Raw genomic sequence first — 12,096 nt, forward strand, 5'->3', positions numbered from 1 at the left:
TTTCACAAAATTGACGTTCTAATATGACTGATATCTACTACTGAACTAAGTTTCAGCTGGCAGGGAGGACATAGGAATCCAAAACTCTCATACAGGAATTTGCTCAGGCTGCCTGACTGACTTGTCCAGTTTTGTGCAGACTAGTGTAGATCCTCAGAGATCTTGAAAACCAGTCATCCAGACTTTGGAGATAACTAGGCTATAAGTAGTGTGGTGTGTTTCCAGTGAATTCACCCTTCCACAATGCTGGTGCATACTGGCATGCATATGTGGACATATAAACATGCACACAGCCACACACACTCATTCATAAATGTATGCATGAACACAAGCAAGCTGTGAGAACAGGTTTAAAACAAACAATAATGTACACAAGATTTAAGATTCCTTCTTTGTTACAGCAAACAACAATAAAAAAAAGCAATATTGAACTGAGGATTATGCGTAATACTCTAAAGAACTTCATTCAAACACAACACAGGATGATCTCTCACCTAGAGAAACACACACACACACACACTTACATCAACAGTCACCAGTTTGCACAATCTGCAGTAATAAAAGGCAGTGGGTATTCTCAGAGCTGTACAGACTGCAGAGTGTAAAAGTGACCAGCAGGGGGTTTTCAAACCCTCTCCCCAGCTCATTGGTTACTCAAATGCTGCATTCAGAAAGAGCATGTCTGACTGGCTGGTGTAGATGAGTGGCATGTGGTGGTCCTCCCCACCGAGGCGGAGTGAAAAGATGGATGTTGAGGGGGAGGGGAAAGAGGTCTATTTACAAATGAAATTTAAAGTAACATCCCGGAGATCCCTGGACAGGGAAAGCTAATAGTTTGTCAACTGGGAATATTTAAAAAATAAAAATAATAATATTCAAGGTTGGCCATGAGCGTTTGTTTCAATAAATGATTAATTGTATACGTCTGTCACAAGAGAAGAATATGTGAAGGAGATTACCTTGTCTCATTCATGTCAGACAATATTCAGCACCTGATGAAAAAAAGTATAATGAAATGATGCAGTGTAACATTTACAACACAAAGATATGCATAAGAAATAATATGCTGTCAGTGGTCCAAAGTCTGTTCAGGAGTTGATATAAAAGGTTATCTGCAACAGCTTCAGCTCTGTGCTCTTCTTTCTGTATTTAATTAAGCAGCAAGTTGACAATTTAATCACTTTGGCTGTCAACAGATCTTCATATTTCCTTGTCATATAAAAAAAGCTTGCATTTGGAGCCATGTGAGCACAGACCCGGGATCAGTTTACCATCCCCCAGCCGTGGCTCCAAAACAGCAGGGATGGTGAACGTAGAAGCAGACCACGGATCAGTCTCTGGGTGAAGTCACCGTTTCCATCTGGGTGCAGGTTGACAGCTCCTCTCTCGCCCAGCCCCCCACCCGGGCTGTTACCTAGAGGCCCGGCTTGTGGCTTGTGTAATATTCTGATTGGCTGGCTGGCTCGGTGTGGGCGGGGAAAGGGGGCGTGGTCGAGCGTATTGTGATCTCACAATCAGCTGTTTTGTACGTTCTACATTCTGATCCGAGGATCAGCTGGAGGCAGCAATAAACAGAAAGAAAATCTGCAGCGGAAAAAATAGAGGAGGAAGAGAAAAAAATAGCTGCAGATGTTATGATCTGAAAACATCAGTGTAACATTTTTACACGAAGCCCTTCTTCTAAGAAGAAAGCCTTTTATTTTTGTATAATGGTGTTTTAACTACCTCACTTAAAGACTATCTAAAGCTATGCTTTAAAGAATTGTTGTCGTTTCTACTGTGTGTGAGATCTCGTTTACAACTTGAATAATACTGCAAAGGCAGGTAAGCTATTCTTTATTTTATTTGTATTTATTTTTTTTGCTTTATATCTGATACTTTGTGGGTTTTGTGTCAGGTTGTGTGCTCCCAAGAGGTATCAAGCTACATTTGTCTCTGCCAGTGAAGCGGCTACATACCATATACAGAAAACATCAGATATCAGCCATCATAAAATCATAGAACATGTAGAACTACAGAGCTTTGTCTGTCACTGACTCATTACAATTTCGCTATCTATCTTTGACTGCTTTGTTACGACCTATTATTAGGTCAGGAATAGATCTGAAAGCAGCATAGCAGCCCAAACCAAACGGCTTAATTAGGTCGATTCGACGTCCTGTGTCCCAAAAAAAAAAAAAAGACTCCAGCCTGCATACGTGTAATCTTCCAGGACGCCAGCAGCAGCCCGTTGTTTTGTAAATTGCACCAAATGCTGATGTGGAGTCAAGTCGATGGCGGATGTTGATGTTTTTCTTTAAGGCGGACCTCGTAAGGGAAGGTTGTTGTTTTTTTCTGCAAATGTAGTCACTTGTGTTATTATGTGAATAACAGTCTCATTGTGCTGTCAGTAGCCTCCCCAGTCTTTCGTGCAGTGTCGCTGAGCCACAACTGTCATTGCTTTGACCCTTCAGCTGTGCAGCTTATACGGATAATTCATGTTTAACCTGGATACCCTTACACAAAGTCCTGCCTTCTCTCGGCCGGTCGGCTCTGGACACATTTGAGGCCGAGGTCAATGTATTATTCCGCTGCCTCAGGCCTCGTTTAAGGGCATCTTTGTGTATTTAAAATGTAAACATCGTTGCTGTGAGCATTTATTCCCCCCCTCCCCACCACCATAAGGCCAGTGGGTTTTCAACCGTCGACAATAGCAACCATTCACATACTACGGGTTGTTTTCGGCGCGGTGTTGTAAAGTGCAGATTGGACATATCAACCCGCACAGGTTGCATATACACTGTCGTAACATCTTACATGTTCGCTATGTTTGCTGCTCATATCTCTCTCTCTCTCTCTCTCTTTTTTTTTTTTTCCCCTCCTGTCGCCAAATAGGCTCGAGCCTCTCAGTCAGCGTCAGTGACGTGTGCGCGACGTCACGGTCGTCTTGTTTTTATTTCGTGAGTCCCCTCCCATCCGGCTTCACTCCTCCTACTTAAAAAAAAAGGAAAAGAAAAAAAGACCAATGTCAAAAGGAAGATCCATAATTCAAGGCCCTTTTTTATATATATATATTTAAGGATGTGCAGTTGTGCCTGTAAAATCTTATTTACAATGTGACATTTAAATAAAAACACCAAATGAGCCTGTTGAGTGCTCCTAGTGACCATATAAAAATACTCTCTCCTGTAATGTGTGTGTGTGTGTGTGTGCCATATCTTCATGTATTTCAGGTTTAGTCATTATAGATTTCCTATATTTGTCTTGAACGCTCCTTATTTAACAGGAACAATACTCCCTGATCAACAGAAACAAAGAACTGTAAACAAGCCTGGAGGGCTCACCTGTTGTCCCTGACCACATGTTAAAAAAGCACTCTAAAAACAGAATAAAGCATCTGTTTTAACCCATCAAATTAGTATTTACAAATTAATAAATATGCACATGATAGCTCCAAACACATCCACCATTAATTAATGCCACAGTATAGTTACTGTGATGTACTGTAATACATACTCATAAAGAAAATACTGGACTGTTTGAAGAGAAACAGGTTATACGACTGACCAAGAAAGAGTGGACACAACAGGGAAGCCAGACTTGCATATTATCATGTTAACACTGTCTTCACTACAAGTTTTCAAACTAATGCTGCACATTTGTCCCTCTGCTTTCTCACATGTAATAGATTTCAGAGAGAGGACATTTTTCAGTGTTAATGGGTGGTAGTTGTTAGATAATGCTTCCACACAACATATGCCATGTATTCAGTATCTGTGTCCTCCAGGATATAATCCATATCAGTAGTGGTTGTTTGTGTGCTATTAGCAGTATCAATAGCTATATTTACACCAGTCAGATAGCCATGAATTAGCTGTGTGTTTTATCAGGGAAGTGCTGCATGTAGTCAAAGTTGAATGTGTGTTTTTTGTTGATGTGTTCTGAACCTCATGCAAAGCAGCATTCAGGCTGTGTCACCAGAATTTTGTTTATCTGGATTTATTCGTCATGGTCTCATGACTTAAGTTTCTATTAGTCCAGGAATGCATTAAAACAATCTCAGTGTTGAGGATGGATCAGTTCAGCCTCAGTTCATAGTATCGTTTTGGATTTCCTTTGCAAAATCCCTGAAATACAACCATGGGCCTTTTTATTTAATTCACCGGATAGGATTTTTAACACATGACCTAAAAATTGAGTCAAAGTGAACTCATACAGCCCTGAGTATTAAAAAATATAGCAGGGAGCTTTCTATCCAGTAGTGTCATAATATTTATTTTGGAAATAGACCTCCACTTGCAGCCTTTGCCCCATTTTCTTCTCTCTTTTTTGTTATTTCAAGCATACAGTCTCCCTGACAGAGACTATATGTGTTAAAATAATTAATATTACATCTGACATAAGAACTCTCATTAGTATGTACTGCATGGTTGCAATTAGGATGGATGTCTCCTCCCTTAATGTTCCTGGATGCCATGGAGATTCTCCAAATAGGGACAGAAACAAGCATCCATCCATTCATATCTCCTTCCATGTCCCCTTGCTCTGTATGTACATACCACACTTTATTTCATCTTTTAATCTGTGCTCCATTAACCTTTGTCATTTTTTGATCTACTTATTTAGTTGGTGAAATAGTTGCATGTCAGCAGCACATATTGGATTTCCATGAGAATTTAAAGACAGATCAGGCTGTGGGTCAAACAGATGGTCTCAAATAACTTATTATCTAGAATTTAAAGCTCTACAACTTTGAAAAAAGTATACCAAAAAAAAAAAAGAAATATAGTTTTTTTTAAGCATACAGGAAGAAACCACTACTTAAGAGATATCTTTAAGTGAATCAGCAAGTTGCAGAAGTATTGGCAAAGGTTTGCATTCTGTGATCTAGTCTCTCCTTTGTCTGCACTAAGACAGTTTAAGTAAATAAAACTCGGCCTTTGAACATGTAAGGGTTTGTCTTGTAAGCGATTGCTGTTCAAACATCTGTTCAACATTACATCATCATGTAGGTCATGCACTTGTCCTTTGCCTCAGTGCCTTCTGTCCTTTGCATTTTAACATTGTGCACACACACTTTCTTTTACTTTGTGAGACTCTTTGTATCACGTCCTTTCACCTTCTCCTCTTCTTCTCTGGCCTGTCCATCTGTCCTGAGGCTGTGCTGATTGGTTATTTAAATTTGACGGGGGAGGGGGATTGCAGCCATCCTCAACCAGCTTCTTGCTTGCTGATTTGACTTATTTCTTCGTAAAACACGTTCTTATCTATTACCACCTACTGTGGCTCAGTGTTCCTCTGCCAATGTATTTCACTGTTCAAATGGATATAACCTTTTATATACAGGCTACGTATGAGCACACATAAGAACTATGGACACAAGCAGTAGTATTTCCACTGCCTTTTTTCCTTGATTTGAAGGGGAATCCAACTGAATCTGACAGTGGCAGGCATTAAGAATAACTATAGAAATAGCTTCTCACTGATGGCCTGCTGTGCTTATGTAGGTCATATAGAGGTATCAATATGACATTGAGTATTTCGTAACCAGTTAAAAACTCCTTGTAGTACGTTTAAAGTGGGAACTTGACAACATAAAACTACTGTTTTTAATGACACACTGTTTGTGTCATCCTGACATTACAACACAAGTCAAATTGCTTTGAGGTTTTTAGTCCAAAACAAAGTTCCAACTTGTTGTAATGTGTCTTGAAATAACCCTGAGAAAGCTCTTACCACACACATTGCTCACTTATTGTGCTTATTTAACCAAAAAGTGACAATAAGTCTTTTTTTAAATGTCATTTTTAAGAAAATGTGTTGACAGTGAAGCACTACTTATTACCACTAACCATGCCCTTCTTTCTCCCTCTCTCTGTCTCTCTCTCTCTCTCTCTCTCTCTCTCCAGGCCTTTGCTCCAAACCAAGTGAAACCTTACATTTGCACTACAGAAGCCTGTCTACTCCGAGATCCAGCAAAGGGCTTCAATTGAAAAAAAGAGACTAAATAAATTAGACAAAGAATCAAACAAGTGATACATAAACACAAATAAGAAAATTCAAAAAGGCAGCTACAGCTTTTTCTTTGTGGACAACAAAAAGTACCTGAGTCATCAATACTTGATAATACAGCAGTCATGTTTCAGCGTCTGAGCAACCTGTTGTTTGGGGAGGTGGAAGAGGTGGCAGCTGAGCTGAAGGGACCCAACCCCTGTGTGACGGAGGCCGATGAGGAAGGATGGATGCTTGTCAACCTGCCTGGTGAGTCTCAACAGAGGAAGTGCAGTGGTGGCTTGGATAGGACGGTGTGGCATTTTAGAGCCACACCAAACTAGACAAAAAAAATTAAATTGTGTTTTGTGTTCAAAGATTTAGGTAGCTGAGCAATACTTCTGTTCTCTCTTTGCATGTCTACTAAGGTTTGAAGTGTAGAAGTGATGATGGGGATGATGGGGTGAGGTGAAGAATCAGTTGGGGCGTGGCGCAAATACACTGATGCTCACCCATGTGGCTGCCACACCAACAGTGTTGTCTGTCAGACGATGGAAACACATTATTCTCTGTAAACATACATCTCCTTCCTCTTTGTTTATGATCTCAATCATGACAAAGGTAATTATTGAGTATGGAAATTTGCTTTGGTGCCTGTTCAGAAGCCAACCAAACATCAAAAGCAACATAAAAGTACCTCTCAACAGAGTCAAGACAAACATTATGTCACTGACATAATCAAAACCTCAGAGGGTCAACACAACTAATGATGTGACTCTTTTATGTTTTGTGTTTCCTTACCCCCTCTTCTTCCCCTCCTCCAATTTTTTTAAACACCCTTACATTCCCCACACTGGTATGTGTGCGCGTGCGTATGTGATCCCTTTAAAATTGCCCCTTCACCCCGCATGGCTTTTTGAAAATCTACCACATTTACTTCATTTTTGACCTCCCACCTTAAACATCTGTCTTTATTGGCCATCTCATTCCTGATCTCATCGCTGGCATGCGCTCAGATGAATCTGATTGCATGGTGCAGGCGGGGGATGCACAATCATCTCCAAACAGTAACCAATCAAATCATCAAGACACACATTCAAGGACTGAATGTCCGGCCCCCATTCCCCACGCACCTTACAAGCGCCGTAGGACACATAAAGGTCGGGCACGAGGTGCTGTAGCATCATCAGACCCCCTGTCTTGTCAAAGCGCTAGCCCGTCAGACTTGGGTGCCACTACACCCGTGACCCTGCCGAGACGGGCCAGACTGTCTACGCCCTCCTCCACCCCGTCAATGTCCCCTGGCTCTGGAAGTGAGTGTGGGGGCAGTGGGGGTAGCAGTAGGGCAGGCGCAGAGAGAGGCTGCATGGATGAGAGCTGGTTTGTCACCCCTCCCCCCTGTTTCACTGCAGAGGGAGCCACAGCGGAGGCCAGCCCGATGGAGGACCTGCTCATCGAGCACCCTAGCATGTCGGTGTACGTCTCCTCCAACAACTTCTCCATGGTCTCCAACAGCAACCTGTCTGTGGTGGGAGAGGAAAGCATTATGAGCTTGGCAAGCAGCGTGAGGTGAGAAATAGCACTCTTTATGCTAGCTACACTTGACCTTCACCTGCTTTTTCAGCATCAGCACGACTATCACAACAATCACACCTATTGTCACTTTGTGTTCTTTGCCCATGCAGCAGAGTGGCTGAACCAGCTGCTGTCCCCGCCACCCGCAGCACTATGCCCACCAGGGTGACCCGTGGAGCAGCTGCCCAGGCTGGAGCTCTGGCCAAGGTCACCCAAGTGGCCAGGGTCCAGCGTAGCAAAGCCCGCATCGAGCGGCGCCATCTGGGCCGCAACCGCATCCAACGCCAAAACCTCACCAGGGAGCAGGTCCCCCGCCACGCAGCCCACGCCAGAAACACCTTCCTTCACCAGCCTAGCAAGCGTAACATCTGCCACTAATCTCCCCAGCAACCAGGGGGCATCGTTTACTCTGAGGGCATTAGTAGTGCATAGTCAACTCCAAGACACACATGATTAAATGTATTCACCCAGAGCACATTTGCTATCATTTCTGCACATCATATCACATTACACTCAGATACCAGTAGACTAGTAGCTTTTTTGTTTTGGTTTAGTCACAAACTGACTCCACCTGGTAGTTTTATGCCCCATTCTGCTCTTATGAACCCAGCCCTCTGAGTACATCTGTCTAGACCTTTATTATAATTATTGTCCATTGCAGTATCCAAACTACAAAAAAAAATTCAAAATATTTATACAGGTTATACTTAGTATTATTAATGTCTGAAAAACAACAAAAAGTTTAGCTCTGATTTTCTTCTCCTATCTTAGTAAAATATTCTCCTTCTTTCACCCTTTCTCAAGGCATGTTATTTTTGAAAACAATGAAATCTCTAAAATAATTTGTATGTTCAGTTTGGACATAATCTGAAATTTAAACAACCAAGTGTACTTTAAGATTCTTCTGGTGGAAACAATGCAAGACAGAGACAAGTTAAGCCACAGTATCTTTGCAGAGAAAACAACTCATTATGTCTTTGAAGCTTTATATTACAGGTGATTCTTTTTTTCAGAAAAAAGGTGGAAGGATATACCGTGTGACAAGTGTGAGGGGAAAATCACATTTGTTTCTCTCCTGTTTGGTCTTTCAACATGCAAAGTAACCGACAAGAGCGATGAAACATGTCGCAACCTCTTTCATCATAGGTAACAAATGTTGTGATATTTCTCTCTTCTCACTTTGTGAAGGATAAGAGCAAGTAGAATATGGTGAGAGTATGAGCAAAACAGACTAAAGAGTAAAAAGAAATGTTATGAATTAGAACTCGATGGCATTAAAAGAAATGCAGTTTGTGTGGTAATAAGTGGTAATAAGGAAGTGTTATGTAACCCTCTGAGCAGCCCTTGTTTTGCATATTTCATCCGTGTTGCTCTGGATAATGAATAAGGTATTTTGTTTTTGTGGACATGGACATTGGTCTATATAATAAATATATAGAAGAACTATTGATAAGGAGTATAACTGGAGATGAGGTGAAACGATACAGGGCTTGCCTTTGGGTTACAGGGTATGGCAGGTTATAGTAAGTGCAGAGCGGTATTGATGGTAACTCTTTATTTTGTTTTGTTAGATTGTTTGTCCGCCCATTTTCTCTCGTAAATTGTAATATTACAGTCTCGCTGTCTGCATGCTTCCACCAAAGACAGAAAAGAAAGTTTGTTACTGTCAGACAAAGAGAAAGTACACGTTTGGCTTTTAAAGACATCAACAACAACAAAAAAAATCACTCCCTGTAGATCATACACTGCATAATGATCATTAAATGTGTGGTCTGTAAACTAAAGTAATGTGCCCGGCACACATCATCCATTTTCATCCACAGTGTGTGCTGTGATCTTACGTTCTCCATGTGAACACCAAAAAGAAAGTACGATCTATTAACACAAAAGCTCCTTCCATTGTCACTGACTGCCCAGGAGGCAACTGGAGAAAGGGGGAAGAAACGTCTCCTTAAAGCCTAACAACGTCTTTCCCTTGCAACACATTCAGAACTATCATCTTGCTTATGGATGTGCAACCCATTGCTCTCTAACATCGTCCCTTTCTCGTTAGCACATCCAGCATTAACAGTGTCCACTTAAAGATCTAGCTTACTGATATGTATTCAACAACAATAGTAAACAATGGTGCTGAAGTGTATACTAATGTTTGTAAATTATTTGAGACATGGATGTAAGTTTGCACTGTCATACATTTTGTGAAAGTTTTAGCGGTGTGCTGTGTGCTTGTTTTAATTTTGTGAATTTTTTTTTCTTATTCTTTTTTGTTTTGATTCAAATTGTGTGTGAGAAGATGTACTGACACGTATAATGCTAGAAACTCTTTAAAAAGACATGGATAATGGTCATTTATTTGTCTTGTAAATATTACAAAACAATTTATAACGCTCTGTTAGATGTCAAAGCCTCTCAGGACTTGAGTCCACAATGTTGTGTCCAATGGGACTAATGAGAATCCTCTCTCTGCCTCACCTCTGTGCTCATTATCAAATCAAGAGGGCATTTCAGTGGCCAAAAGTGGTGTTTTTGCCCCAGCTTCAGTCTCATCTCTTTGAGATAAAAACTCAGAGTTGATGTGCCATAGGCAAACACTGCCCTCCAGAGGGTCCACTTAGCACAGCACTGGCTGTATGGATGCTGGTGAAGATACAGTACAATGACATGGTCTTATTACAGTCTGTACTGGTGTGTTCAAAGGTCAGATTGAGAGTCCGGGGATTCATTTCTGATTGTTTGGTAAATGGAAATGTCTCTTTAAGATCATCTAGATGAAAGAGATTATTATTATTATTATTTTCCCTTGAATCACCTACCACCCATTTTTTCATTTCTGCCAGTAATCCTATAAATTACTTTGTTTTATTAAAAATCTGTTAATATCTGTTAATTTATGATATAATTATGAATATTATCTTTTTTCTGTTTAAAGATTACTATTATGTATCCTGTTGATTCCTCTGAATGGTGCGGGAGATGGATCTGAGGTGATGAGGCTAACATGGGCACACACACACATACATATAGTGATAGCTCAATGTAAGCTTCCCTCTTACAGACTTACTATTCGAACTGTCTCCAAGATGGAATTTTGTTTGCCTGTTGTAAAATAGTACATACCGACTGAAAACGTAAAAATGAGAGATCACAGGTATGAAATGTGTGTGCATGCAAAATGTAAAGATCACCACAGATACCATCTGCCTCTGCAAACCTGTCCTGTTTTCCTTATTTTTATTTCTTCCTTTCTGACCAGTGTCATGTAAAAAGGAAACATGTTCTCGGTATGTTGTGTGTGATTATTGAAAGGTGTGGTTTAAGACTTAAAGTCATCCAACAATGGGGAGAGGGAGTGGTCATCAGGTGTGTCGAGCCTATATGATGTGGACAGGGAAAGGATGAGGCAGGAGACAGATAGTTTATATATATATTTAAAAAAAAAATGAAATTAAATGTATCATAAAAATACAATAGAATATGCTTGTATTTTCCCATATAGTTATTAGAACAGTTGTTCACTAGGATGTTTTAAATGAAAGGCGTTGAATGTCTGAGGGGGTTTCATATGTTTTATGTTGTGCCCTGAAATGATGGCAGCTTAAAAACACTTGGGGTTTTGCCCATGTTACATCTCAATTAGTACACCCCTCCCCCCCATAAAAAAGAAATATATAGACATATAAAAATTTGGTGTATCTGATATCTACAGTATGGTGATTGTGCCTTTCACTATTTCTGCATGGTTTTTGTGATGTTCTGATTTTTCCATCCCCAAAGTGGACGGTCGTCCACCGACAGGCAAGACCTATGCAAAAATCAACCGATGGGTTTTCCAGCATCCATTCAGAAAAACACAGGTACCCGCCAAAAAAACCAACAACAATAAATACTCAGGTTAACACCTGAATCCTGTGTCATTATTTTCATGTGGGAGAGCAGGAGGGAGCAAAGTAAATCTAGAGAAATATTTATGGGGAGGAAAGAGGAGAGGCAGGGGGACGGCACAGCTAATTAAATCGCAAATAATCACATATAGATATAAATATATAGAAGATATTTGAATTTTTTTGTGGCACATTAGTAAAGTATCGAAGCCTCTAAAGGTGACATTAGAAGTCAATAAATTGTTTTATTTCCAAATTTCCAAAAGACATTTTTCCAAATACATGTCTTTTCCCATTGAAGTGAAGTCTAAAATGTGGCCATAGCAGATCATTAAATTAATGTCTGGTTGTTTTTCAAATTATACTTAATTAATGTGTTCAGTTTGAGACGTCTGACACCAAACTGGGGTCTGGCATTTTTTAGGAGTGGCCACTGCCACCCTATGCCACCCCTCTCAGCCCCTGTCTATTATGGTATTCAGATACTTTACTAAAGTAAAAGTAGTCGATGTACAATGTAAAAACACTCCATTACTAATACTTAGTAAGTGCAAATCAGTAAAAGAAGGGAAGTATTACAGTGTGTTAAAATATGCATTATGCAGCAGAATGTCAGTGTTAATATATTATAAGATAAGATAAGATAAGATTTTCCTTTATTTGTCCCACA

General features: G+C 40.3%; 1 protein-coding gene across 3 annotated transcripts; it reads left to right on the plus strand.

Moving 5' to 3' along the window:
- Positions 1–1,525: 1,525 nt before the first annotated feature.
- On the plus strand, positions 1,526–11,441 carry LOC118324941 (tumor protein p53-inducible nuclear protein 2). Of its 3 annotated transcripts, XM_035657460.1 has the most exons (5): positions 1,526–1,824; positions 5,889–6,240; positions 6,987–7,283; positions 7,383–7,539; positions 7,656–11,441. In XM_035657460.1, the coding sequence occupies exons 2-5, from the start codon at positions 6,117–6,119 to the stop codon at positions 7,921–7,923; spliced, it is 846 nt and encodes a 281-aa protein (XP_035513353.1). In that variant the 5' UTR covers positions 1,526–1,824; positions 5,889–6,116; the 3' UTR covers positions 7,924–11,441. The 3 variants fall into 3 exon arrangements, with proteins under 3 accessions (XP_035513353.1, XP_035513352.1, XP_035513354.1); XM_035657459.1 differs by having other exon boundaries at positions 6,987–7,539; XM_035657461.1 differs by lacking the exon at positions 6,987–7,283 and having other exon boundaries at positions 1,528–1,824.
- The last annotated feature ends 655 nt before the right edge of the window (positions 11,442–12,096 follow it).

Source organism: Morone saxatilis, unplaced genomic scaffold, assembly GCF_004916995.1.
Source record: "Morone saxatilis isolate NCDOM2014 unplaced genomic scaffold, NCSU_SB_2.0 Contig15, whole genome shotgun sequence".
Lineage (NCBI taxonomy): Eukaryota > Metazoa > Chordata > Actinopteri > Moronidae > Morone > Morone saxatilis.